Genomic DNA, 16435 nt, shown 5'->3' on the forward strand with positions numbered 1-16435 from the left:
CATTGCGAAAATCATTAATTTCATCCACTTTCTCATTTAAAGGTTGTAAAATGACAAATGTATACTTCTCTTTAAATAGACAAAAATTAATGATGCATTTAAAATCTTAAATCCAATAATTATATATTAATTTTATTCATCGTCCTATTTAGTATTCTATGATTAAATATTCCAGATATGTCGTAGAAGCAAAATTTAGTATTGCAATTAAATATTTAAGAGTAAAAATATACAAGTCATTTATTATGGACCAAAATGAATTATAATTGAGGAACACGAAGTTCGTAGATTTGGTTCTGCACCTCGAAAGAAGAGAAGAAAAATGACAGCAAAATTGTTGATAGTTAAGATAAAGAAATATTCTTTAATTTGCCTTTACTGTGACCGACTACTTTATTTATTACTTGCGACAATAAAATAAAAGAAATTAAAACATTCCCACAGTTTAATGATTGTATTGATCCCAACAAGTCTCCGTTAACCTAAAAAAACTTATTTATTTTTAATTAACATTTTATTGGTATATTTTGAAATTCACTTACAAGTAAATACTAAATAGTTTAACCTTAGGAAAACATGCACCAAAGGGATCTGTTATAGAGACGGGAGGAAGGGACAGGGATTAGGGACAAGGCAAGGTGGTGCGACCTCGACCCTTGATCTGCATTTTTAAAATTTAGATCAAGGGCTGAGGTCGCGCCACCTCGACCCTATCCATAAACCTTGTCCATTTCCCCTATCCCTTTAGCATTTCTATGCACCAAAAAGAATCATTGGTCCTAGGAGAGATGTTATTCGTCCAAGGCGCCAAATGGCACCCACCTATATAGGGGGTGCCTATTCTTTGGCACCCCTGAACGTCCAGGGCCCTGAACAACAAGTTTTTTCCATGGTCCTAGAAACCAAAGGATCAAAGTTGGATAGACAACCTTCCTCAAATCATTTGATTCTTTCATGTAGCAATCGAAATAGAAGAACCTGCCATAGTAATCAAACTATTTCCACTTTTTTTTATTTTTTGGTAGGTCAACAAACTTTATTAAAGTAATTATTCATCATAATAAGCCCCACCGGTGTACATTTTATTCTTTGACAAATTAAAGTATGTTGCACATTTTCTTCTTTGCCTTGTAGTTTACATTTAAATTATTTATTTAATAGCTCAAGTTGTCCTCCATTTTGACTAGCGTGACATGTTGGTTTTTCATATTCAACCATTACATACTCACTCCTTGAATATTTTGCCAAACACTAGTGCTAGTCATGATTATGATGTTCAATCTCTTATCGAGCAACACAACGATACATCTAGGCCGTTGAGTTCTTCTCAGTGTCATAAATGCTCCACTACATAAAGGACATCAAGTTATCTAATGGAAAATGTTAATATGTCCTAGTAGCTATCGATCTTCGCTGTTAAATAATTGACGAGTTTTTTGTAAAATAGTACGTTTACACCAACTTTTGAATATATTATACGATTTAATTAACCTCAATGCGGTGGAAATTCAAATCAGATTTTAGTAAATTTTGATAAAAATTAATAAAATATATGATCGAAAAGTTGTAGATCTCATGAAATACATGATTAAATTTAATTGTTGACTTTAACTTATATTAAATTTTATATTTTAATCTCTACCAATGTATTTCTCTATCATAACTAAATGCTTATTTGATAAAGATTTTTCGAAAAGTGATTATCATACTTGAATTGTTCATAGAAAAATAACTCAAGGTTGGTTGTTAGACTAGTTTAATTTCCCAAATACAAACTTATACCGGATTGAAATCGATCATCTCTAGAGGTCAACTTTTCTAGTGCTTGTTTTGTAGGCTCCAACACTTCAACAAGCTCACTTACTCTTTTAAAAATATTTCGACACCACCGGTTAACACATAATTTATTCAATTGTATATCACACGAATACACGATACAAAATCATAAGCTCATATTCCAATTTTTCGAAACAGAAGTATATAAAAAACACATAAATAAAAATCTGCACTTATACTTTTGCTCTATTAATAATTATTATCCATAAATTTCACATTGAAAACCACCATTGATGATTGAGAAATTCATTTTCAGTTTTGCTCTCTCAAATTTCAAGGCATATCCGCTTCATCTTGGAACTCATCTCGATACTGTCCTTCCGTGGAGTACTTGTCATTATACTCGTATGAATTCTCTTTGTTCCCATAATAATTCTTGTTGTTGTACTCATTCCTTGTACGAACTCCTTTCAAGCTCTCATATGGGTGGTCGCTGCTATATTTTCCACTGTTGACATCATAAAAGTATTTCCCATTCTCCATTGATCTTGTGTCACTCAATCCTTGAGGTTCGAAGTTAGGTCTGCCGCCGTTGTTATAATAATTCTCACGGTTGTTTAGAGTGGTGGAGTAACTTCCGCCACCGTTGAACCTGGTGCCTTTCGGCTCTGGCCGCTCATTGAAACTATCGACACCATTATAGTAGTTGTTGTTGTCGTTGTTAGTTCTGGTGCTGTAACTTTCTTCTGTGAAACCTTTGCCGTTATTTTTGTCTTGTGATTCTGTCACATAGGCCACAGGGTTGTAGTTTTCAGGGAGATACTTGTTAAGGGGTCTTTCTGATTTAGTATTGTATGGAATCATTGTAGCGGTGGTGGTGATGGTGGTGGAAGGCGGGAGTTGGCCGGACTCGTGACCATAAAGGCCATAGCCATTTTCATTTTGTGGAAGAAAATTTGGTTCCTGCTCTTGGCTGCTTAGAGGGTCTTCTTTGTATGGGACATTGGTGGTGGTGGTGGTGCTAGGAACTTTGTTAAAGAGTTGGCTGTCTCTTGCATGAGAATGAAACGTGGATAAGAGGGAAATGAGAAGGAAGAGGGTAAAATTATTGGCTGAGTAAGCCATAATTGAAGGATGGAGAATTGAATGCTGCTGCTGGTTGTACAGTCGGGGATGGAGTGAACTTGCTATGGTTTTACCTTTATATAGATATAGAGAGTGTATATCTCTCTTTCTTTGTGAGCGTGGGGTGGGTTTTGTTATGTCTAAAATTTCTACTGATTTGGTGCAAATGGGGACAGAAGTATTGGAGAAGATTGGGTCCCATGCACTAATCAAGAAAAGTGTCCATCTGTTATTAGGGTGTCTCCATATGATGTATGTCTGAGCACTTTCACAATTACTTGTACATCACCTATGTCTAAGCACTATCACAATGACTTGTACCAGGAGTGGCACCAAACACTTTTTCATGTTGAGCATTTAAAAATAAATAAATAAAATTCACATAAAATTTTAATAATTAACTAATTTTTTCATTAAGTCTTTTTTCCTAATCGCATTTAAAAGTCTTAATGACATCTATGATAAGTAACTGGTCTAATCTTGTCGAATACTGGATATTAAAATATCGAGTAATGCTATTAATAGCGGCTCACTGCGATAGTTGTCACACGTACGTAGCATCCTATATGGTGGTTCATAATTTGATGTATTAATGTGATGATTTTGTTCGTACCTCATATATTAAATTACTAACCATTACATATATATCACGTAGGACGATTGCAACAGCGAGTGATTGCAAATAACATTATTCTAAAATATTATATGTGTATGTAATAAATAGTGTCACACCTTTAGTTGGGTTTGGGGTATATTGACCAAGGGAAATAGTGAAGGCAAAAGAAAAAAAAAAAAAAAAAAAAAAAAACACAAAAGTGGAAAAGTGGGGGCAGGTAATTATGCGTGGATTGCGGAATTGGTGGGACATGAGAAAATGGCAATATTGAGTGCACACAGCATGTGCCCTCTAAATATTGTCTAATATGAAAATTGAGGGGCACATAAAATTTTCACTGCTTCAAGGATTACTGGGGACCCCACAGTCAGTCCCCATTTTCATGCCTATCAAGATGGGCCCCATTAACAAAAACTTTCGTAATTTTATTGTATTTTAGTTATTTATTTATTATTATTATTATTATTTTTTTTTGTCATAATAATTAGAATGCAATTGTACTCGATTTCCATTAAGATAATGGCTAAATGCTTATTATCTTCATAGGCTTAAAAAATCATTCAAAAATAAGTGGGTTCAGGAATTAATTATGTGTCATAAAATTAAGGGAAAATTGCAACAGTGGTCCATAATCTTTTTTTTTTTTTTTTTTTACAGATTTTATCCTACCATTCATTTTGTGCTAGCGAAAGTTCCTAACCTTTCATAAATATGCAATTGAGATTCATCTGGACAGAAATAGTCCAAAACACCGTCAATTGACCAAGAAAAATTCGTTGAACTATCTGCTATCGGGTCGATTTTAATGGAGTTGATACTTTTTTGAACAATTTTATTGGATGTTGATTCCTCAATTTTTTCGATCAACTGACGGTGTTTTAAACAGTTTTCGTCCAAATGAACCTCAAGTGCATATTTATGAGATGTTAGGAACCGCCGTTGGCGTAAAATGAAGGTTAGGGTAAAATTTGCAAAAAAAATGAAAAAGATAGGGACCACTGCTGCAATTTTTCCTCAATTTAACTGACTTTTTTTCCGGAAAATTATGGGTAATAATATTATTTGACAGGGCACAGGTTCACAGAAGTTTTCATATTTAGCGTTGGTAACTTGGTAAATAATTGAAAGAAACTTATTTAAAATCCGGCTACTCATTGAGTTAGTGTAGTTGGCTCGCTGTGAAAGTCCCGCTGCTATTTTAACCATTCACGTGCATAATCACCAAAAGTCTATCAGCTCACTCTAAATATCAATTCCATTTTCTTTTTAGTGAAAATTAAAACTAGGAACTTCACAACTATGGATTTCCTAAGTGATGGTTATCAAGGTCAAAATGTATCACTAATATGTCCTTGAGTTCCATGTGTCTGGGGATTTAGTTCTGTCCCGTAACGAAAATGGCCCGGCATGTAGACTTCGTATTAGGTCTAAACAATGAAATCGTCACATTTAATCGAAACATTTTGTAAGGATTATCGATCCAAAAACCCACAAATTATCGTAAAATAGTAAAACAAAGCAAGAATAGAAAATAGAACACGCAGATTGTTCACCCAGTTTAGCCAAACGCGGCCTAATTTGGGGGACTCAGAGGTAAGCTCGTCACTAACAAGAAACTTTCAAGAGAGTGTACACACAATTAAGAAAACTAAATCAGACCCACTATATGGTCATCGATCCACAAGGATCTCACAATATAACTCGAACCCGAACCCACAAAACTAGACAGAACCTTGCGAAGAATACAATACAGGTTTACCAGCCACAATCATGGCCTAAAACACTGTACAAACGTTTTACCATCATCAGATAACAACAAAGATTAATACAAAACCATCAAAGATCTCAATATCTAAGAAGAAGAGAAGAATAGAGACAATAGATCAAGAGAGATAAACTCGAGACTATTCTGCCCAAAAAATGACCGACTGATGGATTACCCTAGCCTCAAAAGTCTCCGAAGGCATTAATAATGGAAGACTAAATCTCAGCCTTAGGATTAGAACAACAGTCCACAATTGCCAAGAGAAAGCACAACTCGAGTGACCATCTATTAGCCAATACCCAATAGCCAACTGTCCATAGAAGTACAAGTGGGACAAATTGCATTTTTACTTATGAAAGTGTGGTTTGAGAAACATAACTCCACACATCTTTTTCAAATTCGTTCGTTTGAATCCATGTGAATTCGTCAACGTTTTAAATTTGAATAGAACCAAATTGCTTGAAGTGGTTTGATTTAGTTTTCAATTTTTACATACCGTTTCTAACCGGCAAATCGCTTACAAAAATAAATTTGTTAATAAAACATTTTAAATTTTACTCAATTCGATAAAAATTAAACGCATCCCAATCAAGAGAGACATTCACATTATACCCATTCCAATTAAATTTAACGATGCTACTCAACCTGAAAGCTTAAATTCTTCACTATCTGGTTTGGGATTCAAACCCATTGCCTCAATTTTTAGAATTAAGCTTGGTGTACAGGCATGGGGCTGTATAGGGCTTCACACATGATGTGAGTCCCACCTTATTAAAAAAATACCCCACAAATACCCACCTTCTTAATGTATATGTGTAGCATGTGGGGGGTTCTGTAAACCCCCACCTAGTAGTGAAGCAAAACCCCAATTTTTAAAGCTAGACTTATACGGGAAGCTCAAGCTAGAGTTCATTGAGTACAAAAATAGTTGAAGCAATGATTTGCACTAAGAATTAGTTGCATAGTAACAAGAGACTTATATTGATTCATTAATATTTGGATAAGGTAAAAACATGACATGATTCAGAGAAAGCTATAGAAGATATTATCATATCTTTTGTTTCTATTCAATTTCTTATATTAGCTTCTTTATACCGTTTAATTATAATTAATGAATATATTTGATTTTTTTTTTTATCTTAATCTAAAGAATGAATCATGTACTTCAATTGAAGTTGCTGTGCCAATTAGTATCTGTTGACCTCCTTTTTTTGTAAGGCTGGCATGAATAATAGATGTTGGGTCCACTCGTATTCATAAAAGCAAATTCCAACACATTTTGACTAGAGACTTGGCCGAATGATGTTATTGTATATGGATGTGGGCGATGCTCTATGATGCAAAACAAAAAATGTTCAAATACCGATGTTATATTTAAAGATGATTTCATATTAATAATTAATCACGAACATCTCAACTAAAGCATGATAATCTATACTCAAGCAAATAAGAGTGAAGTAAACAAGAGAGAAGACAAAGAATAGCTTTAAGTGTAAAGAGTGGCATTTATCGAGTTTTGGCCGAAGTTGTGATCATTGGATAAAGAAGTAAGTGACTTCATCTCCCAGGTCAAAGCATCATATCACTAGCCTAGTATGTATTTAAAACATTAATAGTGGGTTAGCAACCCTACAACCTAACCTGATAGACTTGACACATTCATTATCTCATATATTGCAAGTGTTATAGAGGGGCGTCGCCTTTTCTTTGCGACAGATATTGATTTAAGAAGGCTTTCTTCAGGTCGGGCCAACTTCTAATGCTCAGTAGTGGTAATCGACTATACCAAACCTCAGCCATTCCGATTAAGGTTAGGTGGAAGGCCTTGCTCTATAAGGCTGGTGAGGTTTCTCTTAGGCTCATCTGTGTCATATGCTTGTTGATGAGTTTTTTTTTTTTTGTCATGTTTCCCTTCGTATTTCGAAATCTTATGGGGTACAAAGTTGGCACGCATTGGGAAACTTCATATCTCTTTTGAGAATGGTAGGTTATTGTCGTCATTGTCTATCTCATATGATTGATACAGTCCCTTAGAGTTATTCTCCTCTGGCTTGTTCTGGGATGAAAGTTGAGATGCTTTCCCCATTGCTCCCCCAATCCACTAAATTTCTCCCTATTTCTAGGCGAAGGTGGCTGTGCCTCTTGATTTAGCCCTTGTTCCTCCTAGGTCGACCGCTGGATGGAACGAACTCTATTTCTTGGATTTGGCCCTATACGATAAAAAACACTAACCGACCTCTGAGGTTTATATTCTGGCGAAAAGTTCTCATCAAACTGGGGATCGCTGCTTGCGGACCTACAGCATACAAAGAGACATCTACTCCTACTTCCCTTTCAACATGGGGCTCTCTTCGATGACTTGAGTAGCCTTGGCTATGTGCTACATGAGGCTGTCTTTGAGCTGTGGGAGGTCTTTTGGACATTTGAAAGCCCAATTGACTTTGGACCTGCATGAGAAATTCATGCATAGCTGCACTTTAAATTGCAATGTCCCTCATATTTGCACCCTTCTGGGCTACTTCAGAGATTAGCCTTGTAGCTGCTCCACCACCTCGACGATAACGATGGTGAGGTCTCTGGTATGTGACATTTGCTCGAAAAACCTCTTCCTTAGAGGCGCCTCCCATTCTCCTAGGATTGACATCCTCATTGATTGAACTCATTTTATTTCCTTTTTTAAAGATATTCAAACTGGATTGATGTATTTCACTTTGTTCTTTGTTCAAGAACACCTTTCTTCAATGGGAAAGTTTCTTCCGAAATCTATTCGTTGGGCTTTTTTTGGTGACAAGTGGGAAACACCAAAAAGTCTCTTTTCCCATGAACCACGCCAATCTATTGACCCCGCAAATTAGTCTTTCCGCATTGCCAATCGAGAGCTACTCTACGCTTCACCCCTGCACACAACAACAAATGATTAGGCGTATATGACCATTCTCAATGGTTGTGGTGGCGGCCACATACACTCCAAAGATCAAGTCGATCGATGATGGCGGCAATTTTCATCGGAATACTCTAACTGGGAGGAGAAGAAAATGTATATGCTTTGTGGTGGAATAACACTTACCCCCTTCTTAGCCAAGTCTTTGAGTGTTTATAGGCAAAAGGTGTCGTTAGATGCAAGACACGTGGACTTCATACGACTGTGCAAGGTGTCTACTCGTAGGTGTCCATCAATCGCTTCCTACATGGGTGGGCAATTAATTCTTCTAACTAGAAATTGACATTTTGATAGAAATGTCACATCCATCATTCCTAAAGATACGGATATAAATCTGACCAAAAGATCCATTCATGAAACTGGCATCTCTTCATCGCGTACCACCTCAGTTAAACTTGCTTCGGAGAGCGACGACTCGGTAGATGTGAACGCCTCAGACCCTATCATACCAAATGCACCTTCTCCTCACACACCTCGAAGGTGTCTGCCCCAAACGCACCAAGGTGCACTGTAACGAGGCATAACAGTTCTTGTAGCTCATCTAATACTCAAGTCATAAAGCAATTGAGAAAAATACAAGTGTGAGGCTATAAAATGAGCAATAAAAAATGTACCTAAATAATTAACTAGGCACGAATATAAGTACCGCAAGTCTTATCTCACAAAGAGAAGCACATGTGAGATAATAACAAATAGATAAGTCTGAACTCCTAATAACTTCATAACTCTTGTTGGGATCACATTTTAGGAGACATAATGAGGAATCTTTATCGGGTTGGACAGTGAAGTACTGAACTGTTGGAGAAATTTCAATGGATTTGAATATAAATCACAAAATATGAATCGAAAATGTCAATAACAAGAAAATCTCGAATTTGCATCAACGAATGGCTTGTACACGATATCGTTGTCCTCAAATGATATTTGTCCATTCTCCTATGAATTTGAGATATTTCAAAGATTGTTGGAAAATGGTTTGCAGGATTATAACAAGCACTGCAATGATTTAAGCACCAAAGTACAAGTGCAAATCCTAGAAAACTTGAAGAACACAAAGAATGAATATGAATACGGCTTTTAAAGACTTTGATCTTTGATTTTGGAAGCAATATGTAACCTTGATGTTTTGTGATGATTTTGCCTTTAACATGGATCTAATATATATAGGCATACACCATATTCACAAAATGGTACCAAACTTTAGACCAAAAATCACCAAATTTAAATTTACAATGGGAGAAAACGGCATCCAAAGACCAAAAAAATAGTACTATGCGACCGCATGGCATGGTTCACCCACGCTGAGACCAAATGGTCTTGACATATGGCCATGCCATGCAGTCCCATGGACCACTCCTTTTTTTATTATTATTTGTTGGGTTTGAACAACATAATCACCGTAATTCCTAAAGTCATGTGGTCGCATAGACCACTCCTTTTTTTTATTTGTTGGTTTTGAACAACATAATCACCGCAATCCCCCACTTATTCAAAATTAACAAGTTTTATATTCATGATATACTATACTCATGCATAAAGATTAGATATCTTTCGATTTGAATCTAACCATAGTGTAATTAAAACAAAATATAGTCGGAATCAAAGGTAGCGCGTAACCTTAAACCAGTTATTTCATATGACAATACCAGTAAGAACGCACACACAAGTGCCACGTGTTCTCAAGTTTTTCATAACTCGCTTAGCGCTTTTATGGTATTGCGCTTATCCTTTTCAACAATCTTTTAAGAGAGAAACTCCAACTCCCTATTAAAGCAGCACCAGCTTGAAGATTGTTTAGGTGAAGTTCTTCTAGTACCTTTGTTACCTTTAGAGGTACTTATATTTTAGCACTGAACTTCATTAAGAGCTTAAAGCTCATCTCTCATTTCAATAACAACCAGCATTAATTTAAATAGGATGAGATTATTGCGAATTTTTTAATAATGCTGCAACTATTCACATATCAAATGACTTGTTGTTACCTTTTGAACTCGTAAATTACCTTTTTAGTAATGACAGGTAGGGTTGCTGTCATTTGTGAACCTTTTTAGTTAAGGAGTTTCAACCCCATCCTACTCGAAATAGATGCTACTAAATCTCTGTTTAGAAGTTTAGTCAAAGGATCCGTCAAATTTTCAATTGATCTTACATAATTTAGAAAAATTATTCCATTCTTAATTAACTTCCTTATATAGTCATGTCTAAGACTCATGTATCTAGACTTTCCATTGTATACGTCATTATATGTTTTTGCTAATGTGGTTTGACTTTCATGCATGATAGGTATTGAAGAAATATTCTTCGATCCCAAAGGTACCTCATAAAGGAGATCCTTAAGCCACTCAGCCTCTTTTCCCGTTTCCGATAGGGCTACAAATTCAGATTCCATGGTCAAGTATGTTATGCATGTTTGTTTCTTTGATTTCCAAGAAACAGCATCTCCTCCAAGAGTGAACACCTAACCCGAAGTGGATTTACTCTCACCTACGCTAGATATCCAACTAGCGTCAGTAAATCCTTCCAATACCGTCGAAAATTTAGTATATTACATGCCTATGTTCTTGGTTTTCTTTAAGTATCCAAGAACTCTTCCAATGGCCTTCCAATGGTTATTGCTCGGATTGCTAGTAAACCTGCTAAGTTTACTTATGGCATAGGCTATGTCCGGTCTTGTGCATTGAACTACATACATAAGACTTCCTATAACACTAGCATATTTCAATTGAGCAATCGCCCTTCCATCATTCTTTACAAGTTTTGAACTTGGATCAACCAGGGTGCTATATTCTTTTATGTTCAAGTGTTTGAACTTGTTTATCACATTTTCAATGCAATGAGATTGACTTAGGTGATAACCCCCACTAGTCTTAGTGACTTTGATACCTAAAATGGTATCTACTTGACCAAGATCCCTCATTTTGAATGTGGAAGATAGAAATATCTTTGTTTCTTCTATACCGTCCATGTTATTACTCATAATCAACATGTCGTCAACATATAAACATATAAATGTCACATAATTATCATACACTTTAGAATATAAACATCTATCTATGCAATTATGTTTAAATCCGAATGATGTTATAGCGAAGTCAAACTTCTTATGCCATTTCTTAGGTGCCTGCTTCAAACCATATAAGGATTTTACTAACTTACATACCTTATGTTCATTTTTAGGTAGAACAAACCCTTCAAGTTGCTCCATATAGACCTCTTCATTGAAATTCCCATTTAAGAATGTCGTCTTGACATCCATTTGATGAACTTGCAAGTCATATATTGAGGCCAATGCGAATAATATTATAATCAATGTTATTCTAGCTACCGGTGCATAAGTGTAAAAATAGTCAATTCTTTCCTTTTGTCGATATCATTTAGCTATTAATCTAACTTTGAAAGTATTTAGAGAGCCATCAACATTATATTTCCTCCTAAATACCCATTTATATCCAATAAGTTTGGATCCTGGTGGAAGATCAACAAGTTCTCAAGTTTTATTAGACATTATCGAATCAATTTCATCTTTAATTGCATCTTTCCAAAAAATGCTATCACGAGAAGTCATAGCTTCTTTATAGGTTTTAAAGTCGGTTTCCACTTGTAGAACAAAAGGATTTGTTCTTAAAACATTCAACTTATTTCCTTTTACTAAGTAAAAGAAGATAAGTTGAGAATCAATTTCATCCGGTCTCAAAGACTTCTCAACTCGAGTTCTCTTACTTCTTTGTGGTCCACTAGATTCATCAACATCTTTAGAAGACATTGCATTACGTGTTCCACTTGAGTTAGGGATTTTTTAATATTTTCCTTTAATTCATTATCCGATGATAACAAATCTTCAAAGAACTCTACATCACTTGATTCAATAATCACATTGGTCTCCAAGTTTAGCAATCTATAAGATTTGCTATTATTAGCATATCCAACAAAAGTACATTTAATGCCTCTTGGACCTAATTTGGTTCTATTAAGATTTGTGATCTTGCAATAAGCAAAACACCCCCACACTTTGAAGTATCCAATGTTCGATTTTCTTCCTTCCCATAATTCATAAGGAGAAACATTTGTATATTTAGAAGGAATTCTATTAAGTATCCTACATGCACTTAATAAAGCTTCACCTCATAAATTAAATGGTAACTTAGCATATATAACCATGACATTAATCATTTTTACTAAAGTTCTATTCTTTCTTTCAGCCAAACCGTTTTGTTCGGGTGTCCTAGGTGTAGAACATTGGTGAATTATGCCATGTTGTTCATAATATAAATTAAATTCACTAGAAAAGTATTCACCACCTCTATCACTTCTTAAGGCCTTAATTTTTATATTTAAGTGATTTTCAACTTCATTCTTATAAGTTTTAAACAAATCAAAGGCCTCATATTTGTGTTTCATCAAATAAACATAGATATATCTTGATCAATCATCAAAAATGTTATGAAATATCTATTTCCACCTCTTGTTAGCATGTCATTCAATTCATATATATCGGAATGAATTAATTTTAATATGTTATAAGTCCTCTTAACGCTTTGATAAGGCTTTTTAGCCATTTTTGCTTCTACACATGTTTTACATTTAATGGCATCATTTTTATCATATGAAATTAAGTTACAATTCCTCATGTGGTTCATTGTACTTTTACCTATGTGACCTAATCTAGCATACCATAAAGAAAATAAATCAATCATGTAAGCAAAATCAACTTTATTTATTTCATTGTCAATAGTACAAAGTTTGACCATTCCTTCACATGAATAGCCCTTTCCAACAAATTTCATGTTAAGTGATAACACAAGTTTACCGGACTCAAAGACACTTTTAATGCCCGATTTTTTCAAAAGATTTTCACTTACTAAGTTCATATTCATATCTGAAACATGCAGTACATTTGTGAGAGTAACATTTTTTTTTTCAGAAGTGAAGATAATTTCTACACTTCCTTTTCCAATTACTTTGGACCGCACCTCGTTACCCATTTAGATGTCTTGGTCTCCATCCACTTTATTGTATGTTTTGAATAAAAATTTGTCATATGATACATGCACCGTGGCACAAGTATCATACCACCAGTCGGGAATCTTTCCCTTAATTGCATTTATTTCGCTCATAGTGGCCACTATCTTGTCTTGTTGGATGGAATTCACTTTACCCTCGGAGTTGTTGTGTTTCCAATGTCTACAGTCTTTTGCGTAGTATCCAGATTTCCCACAACACAAAGCATTCTCCTTTGGTCTTCTTCTTGAACTTAGTAAGGTTTCTCGAAGGCTTCCTTTTGTTGAATTTTGTTGATGGTTCGAAATTTTCTACAGCATTTACTTTGGAAGTGCCCTCATGAGAATCACTTTTATCACGTATTCTCGACTCTTCCTCAATCCGAAGATGTTTTTACAGTTGTTCCAAAGAACAATCTTCAGAACTATGCATTATCTTCTTTCAGTATCATTCCCAAGTTCCGGAAAGTTTGGCAATTATAGCCCCCACTTGAAAGGTCCCGTGTATTTCAATTCTCACCGCCTTCAACTTATTAACAATTACTTGCATTTCATGTATTTGGAGAAGAAGGGAAATATTGTCTAACAATTTAAAATCGAAGTACTTAGAAATTAAAAATTTCTTTGTATCTTCCTCTTCCACTTTGTACTTATTTTTGAACGCATCCCAAATTTCCTTTGTTGAAATTGTGTTTGTATATAAATCATACAAACGATTCGATAAGGCGTTGAGAATGTGACCGCGGCATATTAACTCATCTTCTTGGCGCTTTTTTCTTTCATTCCTTACCCCTTTGGTTTCTCCATTTGTTGGTTCTGGTAGTGGCGCCAATTCCGGATCTAGGATGTAGAAGATCTTTAGTGCAGTGAGAAGAAACTTCAATTTGTCTTTCCATCGAGTGTAGCTCGTTCCATTGAACCGATCTAACCGCCTCCATTGCAGAGATATCATTTGAGATTGTTGGAGAAATTTTACCGGATTTGAATAGAAATCACAAAATATGAACCGAAAATGTCAATAACAAGAAAATCACGCATTTGTATCAACAAATGGCTTGAACACGATATCCTTGTCCTCAAACAATATTTGCCCATTCTCCTATGAATTCGAGATGCTTCGAAGGTTGTTGGCAATGGTTTGCAAAATTATAACAAGCCTTGCAATGATTTAAGCACTAAAGCATAAGTGCAAATCCTAGAAAACTTGAAGAGCACAAGGAATGAATATGAACATGACTTCTAAAGACTTTAATCTTTGATTTTGGAAGCAATATAGAACCTTCATGTTTTGTGATGATTTTGCCTTCAACATAGATCCAATATATATAGGCATACACCACATTCACAAAATGGTATCAAACTTTAAGCCAAAAGTCACCAAATTTAAATTTACAACGGGAGAAAACAAACTCCAACGACCAAAAAAAAAAAAAAAAATGAACAACACAGATGCTGCCACAACAGCATTTATAAAAATTCTGCGAAGGGAATTCTGTGTACTTAGAATTATTCTAATCATAGTGGCCATCCAACTTCATGGTCTTCACCCCCGTCTTGTTGCCACATTATTGGGGGCACCAATTAACTTGATTTTTTTGCAACGCATCTTTCCAATTGAAAAATTATATAGACACGAGCTCAAAACAATAAATAATACGGGGTCAACGAGGTGAAGTTGGATACGAGTGAACTAGCCCATGGATGCAGGGTGATGTGAGGGTCAAGAAGTATTATACCCAAGCAATCACAATGAACAAAAATGTGATTCGCACGGGGCTGTGGACCAACCACTTCAAAGATGAGTCTAAGTTATGTTATCATCACACATATTAATTATTTAATTATAGTTGTTTTACTATAGCAACAAGATACCCAACCTTTATAACTTCTTGTCGGTAATCAGCAGTTTTACTTCTTCTTCTTCTTTTTTTTTTTTCTTTTGGCATTTTTAAATAGATATTACGAAAATATTTTCTACAAATAATTTATTTTTATTAAATTACACTTGCTCATAATTACAAAATTAATTTTATTTTTTAATATGTTTAATTTGTATTTGTAGTTACACAATCACCTCGATTGAAATAAAGAAGCAATGACAAAATTAATTGACTACTAGTAAAAAATCACCTAATGATTGACAAAAAATTAGGAAAAAATAGTGTTTTATGAAATATTTAGTATGTTCAAATGAATTTTTGATGTATAAGATAGTAGAAGATTTTAAATATGACCTTGTTCTTGTTAATTAAAATCTTTATCGTTTACGCTGTATTTTAGTTTTGAGTTTTGGCTTCATTTTCATTTTTCTGTTTCAAGGGTCTATCTTAAGATTGTTAAAAAATAAGTTTAATTTGAAATTATGAAAAACTGTTTTTCAAAACAGAAAATTAGAGAGCACGTTTGGTTTGAAATTTTGAGAAATTATTTTATGATATTTTATTTCATGAAATTTGATTATTCAATAAAATAGAACAATTTTATATTAATATATTATCAAGTAATATATAAATTTTAAAGTTGGTAAATTTTACAATATATTTTTCCCTACAAAAGTAAAACAAAAAAATATAATAATAAATTGAGATGAAAAAATTTATAAAATAAAAATTAAAAATTTATGACCTAAACTGAGATTTTTTATTTATATTAATTATAACACTTATTTCTCATGATTTTAGTGTTTTCAAAATTTTTATTGAAAACACTCAAAAAGTAAAAATGTATTTTGAATTTTATACTATGATCTCTTTTTAATTCGTGCGGTGCGGGGTTAGTGTTGGGGTGGGGCCGTGGTTGGTTGTTGAATGTAAATTCTGGCGCGATTGGCGGGGTAGAAAAACTAATGGTTGAATTTCAGTGCAATCAGACCCACGAAAACAGGCCATACCAAATGTGATAGAAGAATGAACTGTCAACATTTTATATGCTGCGGCACTGGTGTTAAACAAAGGCATTGGAGAGTCATTTAGTCCTGTTCGGTAGCAATTTTTCATTAAAAAAATTAATTCTTTTACTGTTATTTCATCATTTTAGTCCTTATTTTTTATTTCTTCTTTCACAGATAAGATTTACTTTTCTCTCTAACGATCAAAAAATCAATTCTCATAATCATTACCGAACAGACCTTTAAAATTTGAATAAAACTAACTATACAAACATGATTGATAACATTGTATTGTCAAAATTCAAGCATGTGATATAGAAAATAGGTC

The 16435-nt window shown here is 34.4% G+C and overlaps 1 protein-coding gene across 1 annotated transcript; it reads right to left on the reverse strand.

Annotated features, from left to right (window-relative positions):
* Nucleotides 1-1892: 1892 nt before the first annotated feature.
* LOC111396046 (protein E6-like) lies at nucleotides 1893-2969 on the reverse strand. The gene has a single exon (XM_023022311.1). It carries the CDS (start codon nucleotides 2899-2901, stop codon nucleotides 2110-2112), a length of 792 nt encoding a protein of 263 aa, XP_022878079.1. The 5' UTR covers nucleotides 2902-2969; the 3' UTR covers nucleotides 1893-2109.
* Nucleotides 2970-16435: the final 13466 nt, after the last annotated feature.

The sequence above is a fragment of the Olea europaea genome, chromosome 6 (assembly GCF_002742605.1).
Source record: "Olea europaea var. sylvestris chromosome 6, O_europaea_v1, whole genome shotgun sequence".
Lineage (NCBI taxonomy): Eukaryota > Viridiplantae > Streptophyta > Magnoliopsida > Lamiales > Oleaceae > Olea > Olea europaea.